Below are 21830 nucleotides of genomic sequence, written 5' to 3' on the forward strand. Positions count from 1 at the left end.
CAGACTGTTTACGAGCAGTGTAAATTTCTTAGCTGTTGCAACAGCGGCCTACAGGTGGATTCAGACTGCAGGCTTAGTCAGTCATGCTGAATCCACCTGAGTTCAGATTTTATCGAAGACAAGTGCGGGTGGTATGTAAGAACTCAGTGTGCACTGACTGTTGTGCTCAAGGTGTCAGTGAAATGTATAGCTGGAATCACGGGCGAAAATCTGTAGGATTCCCTTGAGGCCCGCGCGATAACGTGAAGATTTTGCAAATCCAAGCGGGCCCCCTCCGATGGGCTTTTTTTTATTTCAGGGAGGTTCGGGCCACCCTGAGATTCTCCCCTCCTCTCGGAATGTACACATGCAGCTGGAATTAATTTTTAGCCAAGTACGTCATTTGGTGCTGTATTTAGGCTGTCAAAGAAGATACGAAACATGGCTGCTTTGATAATTGACGATAACTCCTTTTTATTGTGAAATAGTACCCATCTACAACGAAATCCCTACATATACCACCACTACTGTTGGGGATTTTCTATACAAACTATCAAAATAATTTTGGTTTCGTCACTGTCACTAGCTATTATTGTATCATACGAAAACATGTTTGTTTTGTGTATTAATTTACGGTATTCATCTCTGTCAAAAAAAATCCTTTTCGATAATAAAGTGTAAGCAAGGTAGAATATAAGGCTAATTTTAAAATAAAAATTGAATAAAGTATTTTTTGCTTGCAGTAGTTCAAATTTTTGAATTAATTTTGTTGTTTGTTAAAAAAACCCTTCTAAAATCAAAGAAACTACCTACTTCCTAAATAGTTAAATAGCGCTTTAAGAGTTCACACGCTTTTATAAATATTTAAACGCCAACATTTCAAATGTAGGTTTCACATAATGATAAAATCTTATCTATTTTCATGGTTACGCCTAATGGAAATAATACACAACAATTCGTCATAAATGTTTTTTATGCTTTTAATAACTACTCTACACATGAGCAAATTTCGATATACATAAAACTAAGGAACTCTGCATTACATTTTAAATCTGTGTACGACACTAACAGAAATTGAAGCATAAAATAACATTTTTATTTTTTAATTAATAAGTATTTCATCAACGTGAGCTATGCTTTCATCTCAATGAAGCCACGCTACATAGAGGAAGTGCACATGTATTCAGTCATAACAACAGACCCTGCGGATCACCGAGTAAACTAATGAATAGAATTCATAGCATTACCAGGGTTTTAAGACATATTTTCGCTTCTACTCAATCGCAACATCTCACTTAGCATGTATAATGATATTGTTTCAGTAAACATAACATAAGACATATTCGCCCCATGTACAGTAGAGGAAACTAAAATGTTTGGAACACTGTAAACTAATTGTATTGTCATTTCTGTAGTCGCTCGAAGCGGCAAACTATGTATTATTGTTCAATAAAACGAAATATTGAAACAAACAATAACATTACGTTCAGACAATTCGTTTCGTGAAGTGAATGTAATAAAATACACAAGACAGTTTCTTATAAATACACACACCATTACCAACACACAATCCCATAAAAATCATATAATATTCCATGTCGACTTAAAATTATTATCTATTATTCACCATGATAATTTCTTGCGGGTAGCCAGCAGCAAAGGGACACAATTTTTATTCATTTAATTAACTTTGACCAATCTTGTAAAACCTGGCATGAGCAAAGTAAGCTAATTCACAATTTTATTTTGCGTCACAATATTAAACATCAACTAGTAATGAATTAAGAGTTTGCTTCGCTTGGTAGAACATCGAATATAGTCATCTCCAGGTATTAAACTGAATTTTGAAAGAGGGACTCAAGTTTCTGAACAAGTTGTTGACTTTCCTGATGATCCATCGACAGTTCGTAAACGGTCTCATCGTCGGGATGTCGATCTTGGGACCTTTTTCCTCACCATAGACCCGTGGTCTGTTCTACCATTCGCACAGCTATCCCAACCTATACAAATAGCCGAGTGCTACTACTCCCGTTGCTTCTATCATGGAGCTCGCCCGCAGTCGTACTTCCCTATCCAGCCTGCGTAATACACGCGTCCTACCTGCTAGCCGCCAAGAACGCGTCCATTTGTGAAAAAGCCTCACCCGCTAACAAATACTAACTCATTAATTATAATATGCGAAACATAAAAACATTACATATGCGATAAAACAAAATTTGCTGCTGTCATAAGCCGAAGAAAAAGAATCAAGTTGAAATACCTATAACATAGACAGATAAATCTAAAATAGAGTTATCGATAGTAATGTATGTCATATTTCACTAAATACGTGTTCTTACTAACAACCGAATTTAAAAATAATATAAATTACTTTTTTTTCTTTTTCAACCATAACCGCATAGACGAAACAATAATTTTGATAAAACATTTTGTATAACTATACGACAGGACTAAAAGTACATTGTACGTAATAAGTATTTGCTTATAGGAATTAATGCTGCAGAATATACTAATAGATTCAAATGCATAGAATTTAATATATTTTGGAATTTATTTGGCAATATGCATGTACAAAAGATTGAATTTGAAATGAATTATCTATTTTTAACTACAAATATAATTTTATCATTTCTCACTTTCATTCAAACTTCAGAGTGTCATTTTCAACAACAAAATAGCCACAACTTCACTTAAAAATATTTTAACTTGATAAATATTACGTTCAAAATAAATAACAAACGTTTTGTCTAGTTAGGAGTTCCGCGTCATGCAAATAAAGGAAAGTTAAACTTTTCAGTATACGGCTGCAATAATTATAGAGGAAAATGCTATTTATTCATTACATTTAATTCCCGTTTGAAGAAGAATAAATCGAAAAGTGCTATACCGAAAGTATAAAGTTGAAGTTCAATATTGCTTGTCAAGTAAGTTCAAGATCAAAATAAAAAAGAAGAAAATTTGTTTTCTTGAATATATTTTTTTCAGAAAAGTATACATACATACAATATTTTTTAAAACTAAAATAAACGTTTTTAGTCCTTGAGTATAAATTTACTGAAATATTTTTTTAGTTAATTAATTTTTTCATGCGAAGAAATATTTAATTGTTAAAATCACGAGAACATAATTTATTACGTTTATGTATTCTAAAGCTTATGTTAAAGATTGACTATATGCTATTCAATTTGCCCAAGAATTTTACTGCAATAGGAGAGCATTGCAAAAACACAATTTAACTAATAGGTAGGCCTATTATCACAATAAGTTATGTTCATAAACTATATTAAAGCGAAACAAATATTTATCATTTAATGATATGCAACTTTTTCCTTTGAGGTAAAAATTGAGGTATATTTAATGTAATAAGTAAATCCTCTCATAAAATTTACTGAAACTAATATTCTTCATTGTCCGTCATATTATGATTCCAAACAGTTCAAATCAACTGAAACATGAAATAAAATAGTAAGGTTAACCATGAGGTGTGGAAGAAATTAGAGAGTGCTTTGTAAAAAGTGTTAAAAATTTCTTATGAAATATTGTAATTATTATGTTCGTACATAATGTAATAAAAAATTCAATACATGAAATTCAACACATGGGTACTTTGTATTGCAAGTTATTAAACATACCTATATTTTAAAAACACATGTGCGTATCTAAGTCGAATTGTTATGTAATACATGATGAACAATAACATTACCAACACAACTTCCCTTCCAAATAACTTTCACACAAAGATAAGGCCGCGGACAAATTATACACACTGGTCGCACGAGGAGCTGAAATAAGTCTTATAAGAAAGCCGGCCGGAGTAATTCTTTTCAAGCCAAAGCTGAAAGTAATGGATGTTGTTTGTCTAAAGCAGGCAGTGAAATTACATACAAGTTTACAGAATAGCCATATAAGATCTTTGACGCTTCTTATCCCGTCAGTGGACTGTACGCGAAGAACCAACTGCATCATGGCCCGCCGCCAGTTATATACTTACGTATGAATACACTTGTAAACGATGGTTTGTATACTTATGTAGGTTGCCGACATCGATAGGTATTCTTTGGCAGCTCGATGTGGATTCATTCGAACACGTTTGCGCTAAACACGACATATTTTTACATAAGAGTGACATCGCGCACTGAAAAAAGTTGCAGGTCTGTAACGCAACAGTGATGCAAATATTACATAGTTCGAACATTTTCTGGAGCACGACATTCACTTTGGGTAATGCTAAGCTACTTGATAGGTACACTTTACCCGCTTTAAAAGTGATAGCTTAAAAAAAAGTGTACATGGAAGCAGACTCAGCCATATGTTTATTGCTGTTGTGTTTGTCATAAACCTAATAAGTTCAATACGGCCTGTAAGTAGAACCCATGTTTTTTTACGACTTGTGTACAAGCTGTGGTTGTAAAGCGAATTTATATTCTTAGTTAACAAACGTCTATCATAACAAATTTGGAATAAGGCTACCTTAATTTTTTTTCTAGAACGAAAATATCTGGAAATAAAAATCAAGGAAAAAAGCATGAAAGATTACGGATTTTTTTTCCAACAACAAATAATTTATGGTTTAACTGCTTTGTGTACTATATAAAAACATAACAAGATTTCAAAATTTTACATTTTTTTTTTACTATCCGTTATAGTTATGTTTTGTTTTAACTCATAAATATTTAAGTTGATTGCCAACGTCACGAGTGTACAATAATTTATGTCACACTGCTCCGGGTTGCAGGTAAAGTAACAGGCGTGAAATTTGATTAGAAACGCGTTCTATTAATTCAGGCCCTTTAATTGGGCGTGACGGACCATGTGCCAAATATGTAACAATTATAAGTAGGTAAAGTATTAAACAAAAAGAACTTGAATGCAAAATAATGCATCTAAAAAAAATAATTTGCAAGGTTCTTTCATGGATGTTGTAATGTATGGGCAATATTTACTTAATTTTTGTTTTTGGATAAATTAATTGTGGTTTGTAAAATTTTAATAATTTTGAATAATTGCTGTAAAAAATTTATTTCCTGTCCTTATTAATTAATCGAGCTGTAGAAATAAGTTTATCTGAAAATTTACGTCATCTTCATTAAACATTGCCACTATTTATACTTTTTAACTTCCAAATGGTTTTTGAATTTTGTAATTAATAACGTACCATCCATTATTACATATGTGAGCGATCGGTCACTGACCTCATCTTCAATACTCCTCGTGACTCCTGCGCCAGGAGGAACATATATATACTCCTGACTAGCTTATTTAATATAGATCTTCCCTTGTTTTTATTTTTTATTTATCATTCCATGAACATTTTTAAAACAGAGAAGACCATCAGATATCTATCTAACCAAAAAGCATAGAAAAATAACATTTAGTTTTCAAAATATGATTTTTCTTTTAGTTTAAGATACATTTTATATAAACCTACATTTTTAAGTATGAAAACTTTTGTAAATAGTTAACCATTTGGTTAATACCAGTATAAATTTTTCTTCAGCGTTGTAAGATGTGTAAGATCATTTTGGAAAACTAAAATAATTAAAAAAAATATTGGGTAGTATAATAATTGTTTTTTTAATATTTATTAAAAATAGAAGGAAAACACTGAAGTGTATGTTCATGTTAAAAGTTAAATAAAATTTTTGTCGAATTAGCTAGCGAGACTGTAAAGCCACCAATAAATAGTTTGTAGGACAACTTTCAATGTGTTGATTGATTAGTTTCAATACTTTATTTCGTAATACATGATCTAGTATGGTAAGCTTTAGGATATTTGTAGTTTAAACAAAAGCAATGTTTTAGAGATACACGAATATAGTCACAGAGTAAGTCGAGCACATGGTACTGTGGCGAGGCACACTAAAAGCAATTCTGAGAATTTCTTTCGGTCATGGGATTATCTTTTACCGGTGCCGGTTGTGGGTTGTCTCCCTCTCACGCACGCACGCACACACAGGTAGCCTGCCTCCCCCCCGGGCCAGGGTCCACCACCACGCTACCTGTGCTGTGGCTGCGAGCTGGCTTCGCCGAGCGGCAGCACGAGACGGTGGAAAACTTTCAAGATTTGCAGAAATTGCGGAAAAGATATCTCGGAATTCAAAGCGATGACTATATGTTTTAAATACATGAATTTCTTCAGAAAAAAATTACATTTTTTTCTAGACTTGTACTTTTTTTCTGTCATTCTCCTAAGCAGTATAAAATGGCCCCAAAGTTGGACAAGTTGGTGATTTTTTATTTCATATTTTGATAGAAAAAAACATAAATGTAAAAGTATACAGACAGTTCGTGTAATATCTTCTCGTGGGTGAAAAATTTTCAGATTCGTAGTGTCGATCAATAAAGTCCCATCATTATTTAAAAAACATAGTGTTCCGCTAACTTCTGAAGCTACTAGGGAGGCCCCTTAAGGGGCCCGCCTACCTGGTCACACACACGGTGTGCAGAGCTTCAGGAAAAACAACGCGATTTCAAAACTACTCAAGATATCCGAGTGGGGTGTGTTTACGAAAAGCATTTAAGAGTTCGCTGAGGCGCGAAAAGTACTTTTAATTTTGGATCATGTTTTTAAACTGTATTTCTAGAAGAGTTAAAATGGCTGAAACGCATGTTTTCAGAGTAATTTTTAGGTGTAAAACAAGTGGTACAGATTCTTGAAAGCACTTAAGGGGCTTGCATTACACCTTTACCTTCATTTCCCCGTAATATAAAAATACGGTCACCGCACAAATTTCACAGTTATCAATTGACGACGAGAAGACTGCGCGCCAGTTCAGAGCCTTGAGCTTAGAGGCGATACCGCGCTAGAAATACCATCGAGCGTCGCGCTTATCATCCCGCCTCACTAACACACATACACCCCTGACGAGGCGGGCCCCTTAACGCCCCCGCGCTTTTAGAGCTCGTACGTCCAGCCGGGTGGCCTCAAGGGACTATTCATATAAATCTTCTATTTCTCAACATGTTTTACAATTATTAATTTGATACTAGCAAAAATTAAGAGAACATATATACTTTCAAAACGTTTATTAATTGCGTCAGTAATTTAAATAATAAAGTATAGGAACATGTCCATATCCTTTGTCCAGCGTTATAAAGAAAATATTTTCTTATTTATCAGTCATAGCTACGACGCAAATACCTTTTTTCCTTGCATTGGAATAGTATTTCTTGGACATTAGCGCACACAGATGCCCCGCATGTACCTGCGCACCTGGCAACTTGGAAAAGGGGGGGGGGGGGGGCCGTTGTGTGCTAGCGTGATAAACGATATTCTGAATGCGGCTGCTACTTCTGAGACGTGTCGTTCCTGACCTTCCATTCAGCCGCAGTAATTCAGCCAAGCATAACCCTGAGGAGGTTGATAATTGCACACTATGCTTTTCCTTCCGATAATAATTATAGACCACGAATTTATGGGATGTCAATTTTGAATAGTTGTTCTCAAGATAGTGTTTTAGTTATTGGTGGGCGTGGTTGTTTTCCTCTGTCCACGACGCATGATAGCGGGAGTTAAAAATAACACTACAACAACATAAAGGCCGCAGAATATATTTTAATGGGCCTAAGTCAATGGGCCGGATATTTTTGTAAAAATTTTCATTTTGGTGTTAGAGATAGAAAACACTTTTTTTGTTTGTTTTGGCTGTAGGGAATTTTTCTTGTTTTCAGTTTAAAACGTGACCCGTAGGGCATTTGACTCACAGTAGTGCATACAGATAATATATTCGAGGATTCAACCAGGGCCGGCGCGTCCATATAGGCGAACTAGGCAACCGCCTAGGGCGCCAAGTAGCTGGGGGCGGCGCAGCACGACACATAACAGCTGATATATGTTTAACGATTATTGAAACTAGATGAAAATGGATTTTTGTAACGGTTTGGAATGTTTATATTGATATAAGTAATTATTTAAAGTCCACGGTGACCTGTTTATGATTTGTAATAAGTAAAAAAAAAAAAAAAAACCACACGCCTGCTTACATTTGATTGTTGACAAAATCTTCAGGCTTACGTGATGTATTTTGAGGCAAGGAAATTTTTTTGGGGTGTTCTGTTGGTTGGGGGGGGGGGGGGGGGGGCAATTAAGGTTTTTCGCCTAGGGTGCCAATTTACCTTGCACCGGCCCTGGATTCAACCGATGTGATATCACACCTGAATTATTCCTTACGATTGAATAATTTTTTCTTATCTGCGATTCCGTATGGTCGATCGGTCTCGTTATCTTCCTTATTTCACCTAGGCGTTTCTTTTTGTTATTAAAAAAAAGCGGTTGATTCAGTGGCTAGAGATTCTGGGTTGTGAGGCCAGAGTCCCGGGTTTGGATTCTTCGCTGAAGAGGTTTTTTTTATTCTTCCCCCCCCCCCCACCCCCCACTTTAGGATGGATTCTCTTCCCGAGTTCAGGACTGGGTGTGGTGTTGACCCTCCGCCTCAATACGACGGAAGAGGATGGCGAACCACCGCAGTATAATCTCACAAATACGCCCCAGTCGCGCCATTCTCGTCTTCCCGGGACGATGTCGCGGAGGATACAATAAACAGTAAAAAAAAAAATAAAAGGAAGCGCGTGCGTGTGTACATATGTACGCGCGTTAGAAGTTAAACTTACTTGGTGAAATAACCAACTAACTTTCATTTTGCATCAAATGATTAATAGATAAAGCAATAAAAGGACCGGAGTGATATTATAACTAGTTTGGTAAAGTAAAAATTCAACCAAATTAAAAAAAATTCAATTCCCAGTATTCAATATTAATATTAACACACGTATAAAATTAATTATTTAATTTTGTAAAATAAACGAGCTATTTAATAATGAAAATCACAAATAGCCATTAATTGTAATTATTAAATAATAATTTATTGAAAATAAATTATACATACGAGAACATAACCTCTCTTATGTAAATACACTTGAAAAATTTATTAGCACAATTTTTTGTCACTAATATTCACATTATATAAATCCTTTTTATTATATGGGCCAGTATTAAATATCAATCACTAAAGTTTAAGATTTAAAAGCATATATATAATTTTTATTTTAATATAGCCTTATTTTGCATGTAGTTTTTTTTTAAATCCTGTGAAAATTTCGTAGCATGGTGCACGCGCATCGTAAAAATTCACTCATAATTTTTTTCGTGACGTGCCTAAAGAAGTTTAACTTTAAAATGTTGTACTTTCACAAGAAAAGACTTTGGAAACTAGGTTGCCAACGATATCATTTGTAAAACTGCAAGACAGAGCTTTGTAAAATTTGCAATTTTACAAAGCTCTTATCTTTTACAGTGTAACAATGTATTCTTGCCGGGAGTGTGATGGCTGCCATGTTGGATGTGTTTGAGCTACTTTCCTGAAGTCGCCCGTAGCAAGGGACGCCGGAGGCGACGGCGATAATGGGGTCAACTTGTATCTGTGAACCGGTCCAAGTGTAGGACGCTGACCTCTTCCCTCGCTGATAATTAGGTCGATGGAAAAGGCCTGGTGTCTCGGCGATAACTGCTGACGTCGGCTGGTGCTGTAAATCGCCGGCGCCGCCGCCGCTGTGATGTCACGGCTTGACGTACTCTGCTCGAGTGCGGTGTTGCATCAGCCGCGCGCGCTGCTCTCCAAGGTCAGCTCACTCGGGACTTGGAACTGACGGCGAAGAAGCTAGAGAATGGATGATACCGGGCAGCTACAACAACACTACGCGTACTTTGCGAAAACCCAGCCTTGTATCCGCCAGTCCAATAGATGGCAGAACATGTGTCCAGTTTCAGTTTTAAAATTTACAATATCGACGCTATGGCAATGAATTCGACTTTCTTTTCGCTTGGCAGAACATTTTTTTAAAAATCGTTATACCGATTTATGGTAAACCTCCGGTGCTTCAAGTGTCCCAAGCAGAAATGTAAAATGATTCTCACCGGATGACAAAATAAATATTTTAACGTTTTATTTGTAAAATATTATTGCAGTGCCACTCCATGGCACTGGGTTATTTGCCTCTCGTGTGTGTCAGCAGTGCGTTAGTACACTCCCGGGGATGAGCATATATACTGGCTTACGGTAGACGCATACGGTCGTCAAACGCAAGTACGGCACAAATCAGATTTTTTTAAGGCAGTATGCACACTGCATTCGAAGCAGCGAAATTCCAGAAAAGGGTGCCCCATCCTCATGTGTCGTTCAGTCATCTGCATCGCACGGATCATACGGATTTCTTGCTATCTCGCGGATTCCCATTTGGCGTTGCGGACGTCCGACACGTACGATGCGGATGGGCAACTTGGGGGATTCTTAAATCCGATCCGTGCCGTGAGTGCGTTGACAACCAGTGTGCGCCTGCAGTTGTGCGACGAAAGTGGCCAGCCCAAGGATCTATAGGCTTCGTGATTTCTGCGTTCACAGTCGCAAGAAGCTCCCGGGGTCTTGCAGTGACTTATGTCTTCCACGTCGGGGATCCAGGTTGGATTGGCTGGTGGATGTTTACACTGTTCTCCTTTTTTCCACTGCTTCACAAACAGGAATGACGGTTACATGGGTTGAGGTAGCTTGTCTTTACTGGGTTTCTACATGTCGTTTATAATAATAATCATAACATTCTTCCCCCCCCCCCCCCGTAGAGACTCGCGGGTGGTATTACAATTACATATTTGTTGGCATCACACATGGGCACGCAAGTCTCATGGTCATATGTACCATTCAAAACAAATGTTCCATGTCCGATTCAAACAGTTCATATCGACAAAAAAAATATCATTGGCTTTATCAAACATTCCAAACTATAAATCACTGAGGTTAGCCCATGCTGAGATAGTGACAGGTCGTTTATTTAGCCTGGCTTCTTGCCAGTTTGAGGTTGGCGGCAAATAAAACGAGAGTGCGTGCATGCTTGTAGTAGTTAATAATCCCGCCGGTGTATTTGATTGGATTTGGAAGCAAAACAGGCACAGCTACTCCAGCGTCATTACGCCGCATCAGTTACTGACAACACTGTTAGCATTAATATACCTTAAAACACGTTGTTCTCGAGGATCAAAGTTGGCGATTGAATACCAGAGAGAGGCTTCTCAGGGCGAGGGCATACCGACGTCTATACCAGGGTACCCGGTGACCTCCGTCAGACCCTGCGGCGCAGCAGGGGAGTAACATCGATGAGTGCAGTGGAAACACCCTCTCCCCTTCACCCTTCCAAACTATAGGGTCGTGCCACGGCCGAGACCTCAAATAAATTCAACAGTGAAGGTTAGGGGCGACATGCCGGCGGGCTCCGCAGTTCAACGCCGCCGTCTGGCCTCTGGTCCGCGATGACTGTGATGATAGCCAGCAGTGGCTGCCCGGGACCGCTTCATTCAGCAACTATTCTGAGCTCTGCACCAGCATCTTCCGCTTTTTTCCTTCTTCTTTCCTTCGCGGGGTCCAGCCAGGTTCACAAAGACACGACACGGAGGCAAGTTTATTAATACACCGAGCCAGGTGGGACAACGTTTAACCGCTGGACTCTCGTTCGGAGGATACCAGCCGGCGTAGCGGTTTAACTCGTAATCAGGGAGGACGCGGGTTCGAATTACGGCCCAACCATCTCGATTTCGGGTTTACTCGGGGTTTTCAGAAATTACTGCCACGCCCGAACCATTCCCCAATTCCCGCGGCACGAGTGTCAAGACAAAACACACACAGAATGTTTTACCCCCTTCCCCTTTTTAACGCGTAAAATTCTTTGTATCTGCCCATGGCGAAAAAAAAAAGTTTCTGAAAGAGGAAATAAGTTTTTTTCACGCCCAACCCACTGCCGAGGCGTGGCTGGCCATGCGGGCATTCGATCCACGTATCTTGCGTTGGATGTGGTATTTCTCACAGAGTGGCTCATGGGAGTGCAGTCATACACCCACAAAACTATCGTTAGTTTTGTTGACCAACACCTAAAGCATAACTAATAAAATAATGCTGTTTAACTACACTGTGTAAATCACAAGTGGGCGGTCGCCCATGAAGCAACGAAAATATGAGCAGTAGTTAATGTTGCATAGGCCTGCGGATAATAATAATAAAAAAGGATTCCCCCCCCGCAATTGAAAAAAAAACAACCCCCACCTCTCAATCTTCCATTGCCCGTAGACTGTCTCCGAAGAGGAAGGACGGTGCATCAACCTGACCTCAGCTTTCAACAAAATTTGTATTTTTTGCCGCGCCGCAGCAGGTAGCGCGGCTGGCAGTGTTGGGAAAGGGCGGAAGGGAGGCAGCAGGTGGACTGTGAAAAGGGCCTTGTCTCGAACCTGCTGCGGCGTTGCTAACCGAACCGGACTACCGTTTATGTAATTGAAACACTCTCAGACTTACGCCAGAAAGCTAGAGGAAAAAAAATTGTTACGTCTTTGAGTATGTGTTGTTTATGTTTATTGTTATGGGCGTGAGTCAAAGCTGATGAAGTACCTAACAAAACAAAGACTCGTGGTTGCAAGTCAATTAGGTCCTGCTTTGACTACGTTTCAACGTGTTGGGGGAAGGTTACGAATGGACTTAAAAAATGCGAAGCAGAGATTTTATAGCGGACGGTCGTTGCATCATCCACCTTTATGCGATCGTTAAAACACCGTCCTCTGTCGTGAACTTCGCAACCAGAAGAGACGCTCTTGAGAACGAGAATAAACTCTGGCCTTGCTGCGTTCATCGGCGTACTTTCACAAAAGTGGGAAAAAAAATAGAAAATGGTACTTATGTACGAGCGTTATAAGTTATACTAAATTGGCGTATTAAAAAAAAATTAACTTTAATTTTGCATGCAAATAATTAATATAAATGAAATAAAAGGACTGGAGTGATATTATAAATAGGTTGGTAAAATAAAAATTCAACCAAATAAAAAAAATTAAATGCTCAGTATTCAATATTAATATAAATGCTTAATTATTTAATTTAATAAAACAATAGAGATAAATTTTAATTAAAATAATGAATATCAATAAATATGACGATTGTATAATCTTAATTTATTATTTATTAAAAAATGTAATAATTTATAATGCAGATTATTTATACATACGGAGCCAACCTCGCAAACACTCCCATGAAAACTACTAAACCTTAAACCTCAAATTTTTTGCATATTTTTTTTTCGCACTTCAAGTTCACCCGTACCTACCTCAAAAACTGGCGGTCTTGGAGATGCCCAACTGGCCCGTTTATAAGTCGGCAGGGGCGGATTCAAAGGGGGGGAAATGGGGGAAATTTCCCCCCCCCCCCCCCAAAAGCCAGTGGCAAAAAAAAAATGGAAGGCTGTTTTTTTTTATCACCGTACATTCATTTGTCGAAGGATCTGAAAATATTTTTTGTATCAAATATTACTATTTTATGATTTTGTCGAGGAATTTATTACAACTAAATTGGGAACATTGCTTGGTAACAACTGTATAATGATAGCATGTATCTTGAATGGGAAATTTGTGCCTTTTTTTTTGGAAGGATTTCTCAATTCGGATGTGGCAACTCTGTTTGATAACTGTAGTGTCTGAGATTGTATCGCGCGCTTTAAAAGAAAACTAGCAGAAAGACAGTGATAGAAAATGTAATAGTGAGTGTTCAGTAAATCATGTTTTTGTGAGGTGTATGGTGGCAAGGATTACTCGAGCATGGTGAGTGTCTCTTAGAATAGCCTACTGTAGCTACACGAATGCCTTTCAGTGAAGTCAACACAAGTTTTTGCGAGATAACAGGCGCAAGCATCTCATCACTAAGTATAGTTTGTTACACCATGACCAGTGTCTCACTTCATGACTTCATCAGCGAACAACTCTGGCTCTCTGGCCCCACAGTCCCAAACAGTAAACTTTCTAAAATTTATGAAAAATTATTTATTCAAATACTCTAACTTTCGAAAATTATAAAAAATCAAAAACAATAAGCAGAAGCAAACCTAACTGTTATGAAAAGATTTGAATTAATTAAAACAAAAAAAATAACATCTGAAGTTAATAATATTTTTACCAGTATGTTTAATACACCAACCACAGTTACAAACTGTTTAAAAAGTCTCATCTGGCGAATATTAAATTGTAACCTAGCTAAGAAATCCGCATGCAAATAATTTCTTAGTCAAATGCAAAAAAAAAACTATTAAAAGTGCATTTATAAAGTAATAATTAATAAAAAAAAAGGGCAGTCAGCAGAATTAAACTAAACTGTGATACAAAGTCAAAGGTGACCATGTATTTTATAAATATTAAAAATCATTAGAAATATAATAGTTTATATAAAGACCTTAAAACAACTACATCCAAAGCATTACAAATATCAAAACACTCCATCGTTTCATATTCTAACATCAAAGACACATTTAAATTGCTCGCAGTAAGCGACATTTTATAACGGTTTTCTTACTCTTCACAAATTACCACAGTCTAATACTGTCACAAAATTATGTATATTATATGTGCGGATTTATACAGTTAACCCAAACATGTTTAATGCTGTGTCTCGCGCAAGTTCATTAAATTAGGGGCCTACCGCCTACATAAATTTGCGGGTATGTTGTATACTCGAGTGTTCCACCAAACTAAAGATATTATTGTCAGCTGCTGAAGTAATATCCACTAGGTGTTGGTAAAATAATATATCGCAAATACTTAACACCTGTTTAAAATTACACATTACACTCGTGTCCAAGCTAATTTGTCGTGAAGGGGCTAGCTCAAAATAGGCATGGCAAAAGTGCAACAAATTGCCAAACACTTTCTTGTGTTGGTTTCACTGTTTTACAGAAACTCAAAATGTTGATTTGCAACATTCTTTTGTACTAGTTTATGATTTTTTTTTCCAAACAGGCTGTTCAACAAGGAGGAAAACAAATCTTGCTATCTTCTTTCTTTGGGCCACCTCAGAAGAAGTCACGTGTGGAAGTGAATTCTGAGGATGCCTCAGAATCAGTTGAGCAGCCCACTGATTTGAATTGTGGTAAAACACACAATGATATTGTTTTGGAAAATGATTTTACATCGATTATCAATAATGATGAGAAAGTTACGTCATCTTCAAGCTCTTCTGACCAATATCATATCCAAAAGCCTTATCCAGATGAGGTTAACAATGGCATATTACATTCAGCATTACTTAGCTCTTCGTCTTCTGTTGGAAGTGTTTCCAGTGACATTGGCCACTTTATTGGAGGAAATATTGATGACTACACTAAGTCCGTTCTGCTAAAAAATCCGTGGCAACCACCAGAATCTTATGTGTTTCCACATTCCACCCGTGTTGTCTCTGGAAAGCCTGTGCGGAATTTTGTGAGGCGGAGTCATCTGCAAACCTACAAAGAATGGCTGATTCTATCAGATGTTAAAAAAGGTCTGTTTTGTAAATATTGTCCATGGTTTACAACTAGGAATGAAGGTGGGTACTGCAGAAATGTTCCCCTCAAAACTCTAGTTACAGAACCTCTTACAAATTTTAAAAAATTTGATTGGAGCTAAAGGTTACTTGGAACAACATGCAAGCCATCAATACCATATGACTGCAGTTGCCATGGGGAAGAACTTCCTTAAGACATATCATAATCCTTGCTCCGAGGTAGTAAGTCTTGTCAAATAACAACATTTGGAAGAGGCTGAGGAAAATCGGAAAAAAACTACTACCGATTGTGAAAACAGTTATACTACTTGGAAGGCAAAATATTCCTTTCCGTGGTCATCGGGATGATGGTCCACTTACTACCGATGCTCCATCTCATAATGAAGGAAATTTTCGGGCAATGCTTCGTTTTCGAGTGGATGCTGGAGATAAACTACTTGAAAATCACATTAAAACTGCTCATTTTAATGCTACATATATCAGCAAAACTGTGCAAAACGAGCTTATTGACTGCTGTGGACTAGACATATTAGATAAAATTCTCAAGAGAGTAAGATTATCTGGGTTTTATGCTATTATATTTGACGAAACCAGTGACATGTCAAATAAATCCCAAGTGAGTCTTGTCCTTCACTATGTACATCTTGGTCAGAACACGGTTGTAAGGGAAGATTTTGTTTCATTTATAGATGCATTTGGTGATATGTCTGAAACCACAGCTCTCCAAACAAACAACAAATTTTCAATACTTGAGAATGGTATCGAAGATAATTCAACAAACAAACCAGTCAGAACGGCCACTGAAGAACTGTCTCTTACAGGAAAGTCACTAGGTCAAATTATTATCAGGAAAATAAAATCATTGCAGCTTCTTCCCCTCCAGTGTGTAGCAATTGGTACTGATGGCTGCTCTGTCATGTTATCAGAAGATAGAGGTGCAGTAAAGGAAGTGCAGAGTTTGACAACCAATGCTGTGGAAATGACATGTTACAATCACAAACTTAACAATTCTCTATCTCAGTCTTCAAAGATACATGTGGTCCAAAATGCAGTGGGTATCATGAAAGAAACTATTTCTTTCTTTTCTTTTCCAAAATGCAGTAAAACTCTTCTTCAATTTCTTGGGGAAAAAACTAGCTCATTTATCAGATACAAGTTGGGTCGAACGACATGACAGTGTACTTCAGTTTGTTTTTGATGTGCCAGAAATAATAGAATCTCTCGAGAAGATTTCTAGCTGGAAAGACAAAACTGTAGCTGGAAAAGTAGCATCACTTACAGCTGCTCTATGTGAAAGTAAATTTATGGTTGTTGTCTTCTGCCTCAGTAATGTTCTGGCCCTTACACTTCCTTTGAGCAAACTTCTTCAAAAAGAAACACTTGACCTTGTACATGCTTCTAAGAGCATTACAAATGTTATTTCGGTCTTAGAGACTCGTCGTGCGGATTGTGACAGTTACTTCAAAGAAATTTATGCAGAGACAGAGAAAATGGCAGAGAAACTTAATGTTGAGCTTCGGAAACCCAGGACTGTTGGGCGACAGGTTCATCGCAGTAACTACCCGGTACCAGTAGAGTCGCAATCTGTAAAGGATTATTACAGAATTTCAGTATTCATACCACTTCTAGATGGCATATTACAAGATATCAAGACAAGATTTTCTTCTAAAGTCCTTGATATATTTAGACTCCCAGTTCTACTTCCACAGTTGATAGTGAACACAACCTTAGCTGAAATAAACGATTCAATTCGGTTCCTGGTAAACAAGTTTTCTCAATTACTAGAGGGCACCAAAGAAATTCAGCTAATAAAGTTAAAATGTGAAATTTTTCACTGGCAGCAGACATGGAAAACTGAAAAAGCTAGGTGTGCCGAACTTCCCAAAACAGCTATTGATGCACTAGCTGCTTGTGACAAGGACATATACAACATTATTTATACACTGCTTCATGTTCTTTGCACATTTCCAGTCAGCAATGCCAGCGCAGTGAGAACTTTCTCAACGTTACGTCGCACCAAAACGTGGCTCCGAACTACAATGATTGAGAGACGACTTGAGGGTCTCGCTCTTCTCCATATTCATTATGACATACCAGTGGACCCTTTTCACGTGGTTGAGCGTTTCTCAAAATCTGGCAAACGCCGTATCTTTCTCTAATTATATATTTTTACTTAATGATGATTCTTAAATTGCAATATGATGCAAAATAATTTATTTCATATGCTTTTATTCAGCATATATTACATGTTCTATGTCATGTCATATTTATACAACGAATATTATTACATTAATTAAAGTGTTTTTATTCAAAACCAGCTTAATCTATTTTTAAAGATTTACGGAAATTACCAAACATATTTTACAGTCAAAAAACATGGTTTAATTTTTTTTATATATTTTTTTATTGGAAACGAGGAAGGTCTCTAAGAATTTAAAATTGCAGTACTTTCAAATTAGCTAGATTTTGTAAGTAGCCAGTTTTGAAGTAATCCAGTTAGATAACCAATTTTTTTCATGAATAATTTGCAATTCCTCCCACTTCATTTCCCCATGACTTTGTAAATGCCCCAAGTATTACATTCTACTTGAGATAAATTGTTCCAGTAATAAAAAATTTTGCTTACTAATTTTGATATTTAATTTTTTAAAATTAATTTTTGATTTTTTTCTTCTGGTTGGTATTATTATATGCCTATGTTATATTCTATAACAATTATTTTATGCCCAGGATTCCATAAGAACCATGTTGTCAATACCGTTCAATGTTCTTCGGGCACCAGTTCCCCCCCCAAAACTGATCACTGGATCCGCCCCTGTAAGTCGGAGCCTGGGTCTGATGACTGTTGATGAAATAATCAAGAAGATGTTTACGACCAGGAAAACATCGTATCAACAGCACTGTGTTTCTTTTATGGGCGGTCGAAATAAAATACGAGCGAGGAGGGAAGAGTGTTGGCCAGGTGTCTGTCCCTCCTCAACATACGTGTTTTTTACCCACATTTTTTAAAATTCTTTTTAGTATTCAGGAATGGGAGGAGGACGCGTGTTGCATCCAGGAATCAGTTGGGTTCGGCGGAGGGGAATATGGTGGCTGGTTTTTTTGTTTCTTTTGGCGCGACGCGACGACTCGTCCCCCGTAGCTAACAACCAGTTCCGCGGCAGCGGTTTGAAACTTGAAATAAAGCCCACGTGTGCACGCCTACTCTTTGCCCTGTTTCCGTTTGTGTTTGGGACCTCGGTCAACCAGGACGGCGGAGAACCTGCCGTTGGCGCGCTCCCAAGATCCAAGGTCGTCTCGCGTTTTTTTCCCACGCACCAAGAGGAGGATGAGTGTTCCGCGAGGCGGGGCCTGGCATCTGCGCGGCTTTCGCTTTTTTGCGGTCGGCTCGATTCGCGCACGAAGAGCTCGCGGAATTACTTTTGGGCTCCTGGAACGATTATCCTCAAATGTTCATCTCTTCTTTCAAATTAAGATGCATTGAAATATAATCTCATGATTATCAAATGTAACTTGCACGCATAAATAATAAAGGACCGGAAAAGATTCGCGGATAGTTTTCGTGACAGGCTATTTTATTTTAATACAATTTCTTGGGACATGACGCTATTGCAGTTTTGCACTGTTTGTTATAGAAAAAATAATCAAGAACGCAAGTTCAGAAATAAAAATGAAATCGTAAACCCACAGAGAACAAGTCTAAATCAGCTATGCCAAACAGATGAACCCAAAGAGCTGACGAAAATAGTTAACACGTCACATATTGTTGAAAGCGAACAATTAAGAGTTTGGCGGCCAGTGAACCCGGAATCGGATGCCGACGAGACGTTAAGCCATAATTCATTAATCCAGTCATTAAATTCTTGTAGTAGTCTATATCGAAATGACTGAGATAATGAATTTGAGAGTAACGTCCCTCTGACATCGGGGTGATTAAGACGAGGAGGCCTATGAGAATGGAGCATTAACTAAATGAATCGGTGGGAGAAACGGCAGAAACCCAGAGAACCCACGGCAACGTCCGCTAAGTCGCCCGCTTAACGAAAAAGCCGGGACCCGAACCCCGATAGTACAAAAGAGCACTGAGTGCTGGCATATCTACTAAAATTGTGAATGTACCAAAATGTAAAAATGACCAATAAAAACCAATTGAATTGAATTGAATTGAATTCCCGGTTGTCTTGATGATATGCGCGTGATCTCTTCCCTAAGGGGCGAAAATCTGTGTCAGCGCGGCCAGAGTTTTGCGCGTGGGTTTTTAACATACACAAGTTATCTCTGGATAGGGTGCTTGCATGTTGAATATTGCCCATATTTGGGCCTATATGCATACATAACCAACGTGTGTGTATAATATACACACACATATGCAGAAGTTTTCCATAAAACATAGCTTTGAAGTTTACGTTTTATCAACCCCGTTTCACAGTCACGATCTTGCAAGCGCAAGCGGGTCCCGCACCGAGTTCTTAATTACAGGGGGTGGGGGGGGGGGGGGGTGCCGCCCCCGGGCCTACGCCCATGTCTTCACCCAACCAATATCAACGCAACGATTTTTTTAATAACTATGAAACACATTTTTCAGTGCGAACTGTAAAGTAATCTGTAACGAGCAATATCTTCTATCTTGCATTTCACAGCAACCGTCGTCGTTCGGGCTGTGGATTGAAGTTCCCGCGCAGAGGACAAGAATCGGTCTACATTCGTGATTGGTCTAAGGGTGGAATCGGCGGCCACCTAAACATGGCGCGGGGTTGTAACCCTGCTCGACCACACCTGATTACTTATTTTATTTTTCTTTAACGGTTGGGTTTCACACGTTTATGTCAGTTAGATCAGCGACATTTAAAGTAGTCTAATGTCGTGGAAATATATTAAATCTAGTTTGCTTTTTATTCCGACTGCGAGCAGCGAACTTCGTATACGTTCAGGACTGATCGGGGTTCAATGAACCCTAGAAGCTAGTAACAGAACAGCCTGAAGGTTGTGGTTTTTTTCTTTCTTCTTGCTGTTTATTGTCAGTCCGGCCATATTGATTTCAGTTCTCCGTGGTTTCCCTGTATCACTCACTACAGGCTAGTGCTGGGACTCTAGGTCGTGTGTGACGGAAGGCGGTGTGCGTGTGTGCGCAGGCCGGGAGCGACTGCCCTCGCTGTCCAGCAGCGACGACCAGGACTCGGGCTCGGACGGCGAGCACGACCCGCGCTCCTGCCCCCGGCGCGTCGCCTCCAGGCCCGGGGGCGGCGGCGGCACGCCGGCCGCCAGGAAGCGGCGCGGCAACCTGCCCAAGCAGTCCGTCAAGATCCTCAAGCACTGGCTGTACGTGCACCGCTACCGCGCCTACCCCAGCGACGCCGAGAAGGTGGCGCTGTCCCAGGAGACCAACCTCACCAGCCTGCAGGTTAACACACCACCGCAATGACCTCAAGATACTAACTATAAAATATCCTCTGTGAGATTTCATTTCATCCCGATGACAGGTAAACTTTTTTGACGTGACGTCTATTAAATCGATGAACGCCGGCAGCACGCACGAAAAAGGATGACTCATTGTCCCGTTACGCTCATTGTACGCTTGCGCCGCATCTATCTTCCACTCGATTGGCCTATGAATCTACTATTATATTAAATAGGTTAAGGCGGGCTTTTAAAAAGTAGCTTTTAAATTTAGTACTTTAACGAAACTATTTTTTTATTAATTATTATTTTTTGGTTATTTGTCCATTTTTCTATTTTTTTCCCCAAAATAAAGAGCAATAAACAATAAAGAAACATAAAAGAAAATTAAAAAAATATTTAGAAATTTTAATATCAAGTTGAACCACCTAACCGACGTGCAAGGGAATATACCATTTTATGGATCCAATTGAACATTCCAATTTAACAATGTTTCATTCAAAAAGTTATAGTTAAAATAATCTGTTCGTTAAAGTAATAAACATATTTGAATTAATGAGTAGAAATAAAAGTAAATTTATCAATTAAATTGTAGATTTCATTTCACTCCTTCGTATCCATACAAAATAGTGATAATTCAATAAAAATGATTAAATTTTATTCATAAAAGTATGCTACCATTTCATAAATGTTTTGTTATGACGTCACTTTAAACTATCGTCCGGAAACCGACTTACAGACAACCAATTTTTTTTAAAAATCGATTTACACAAAAATAGCTCATACCTACAAGTAATCTTTTTTCCAGATATGCTCGGAGTTACAACAAATCTAAAAATGAAACGGGCCATTTTAGTATTAACAACCAACACGCTTTTCCTCCATCGAATCTTTTCCAGCAACTGAGCGTTTGAAATGTTTTAATAGGTAGCAAAGAAAATGTTTGCAGATCGTGTTATCTAGCTTAATTCTAATTCAGTATTATTTTCGTGTTAGTGTGGCAGCGCTGCCGAAGCCTTGGTGGACTGTGAACTAGCCGTGTCCCGTGGGGTCACTTGCAGAGAATCTGAACACTTTTGTATTATTTCTAAGTGTTTTGTTTCGGCCAAAAGGCGTTGAAAT

At 38.2% G+C, this 21830-nt stretch overlaps 1 protein-coding gene across 1 annotated transcript in view; it reads left to right on the plus strand.

The window, feature by feature from the left end:
- LOC134530509 (homeobox protein TGIF2-like) overlaps window positions 1–21830 on the plus strand; it is a 93601-nt gene that overhangs the window by 66487 nt on the left and 5284 nt on the right. The window contains exon 2 of the mRNA XM_063365378.1: window positions 20444–20712. Within this exon, the coding sequence (XP_063221448.1) occupies window positions 20444–20712 (269 nt within the window). The remainder of the gene's footprint in view (window positions 1–20443; window positions 20713–21830) is intronic.

This window comes from Bacillus rossius, chromosome 3 (assembly GCF_032445375.1).
Source record: "Bacillus rossius redtenbacheri isolate Brsri chromosome 3, Brsri_v3, whole genome shotgun sequence".
NCBI classification, from domain to species: Eukaryota; Metazoa; Arthropoda; class Insecta; order Phasmatodea; family Bacillidae; genus Bacillus; species Bacillus rossius.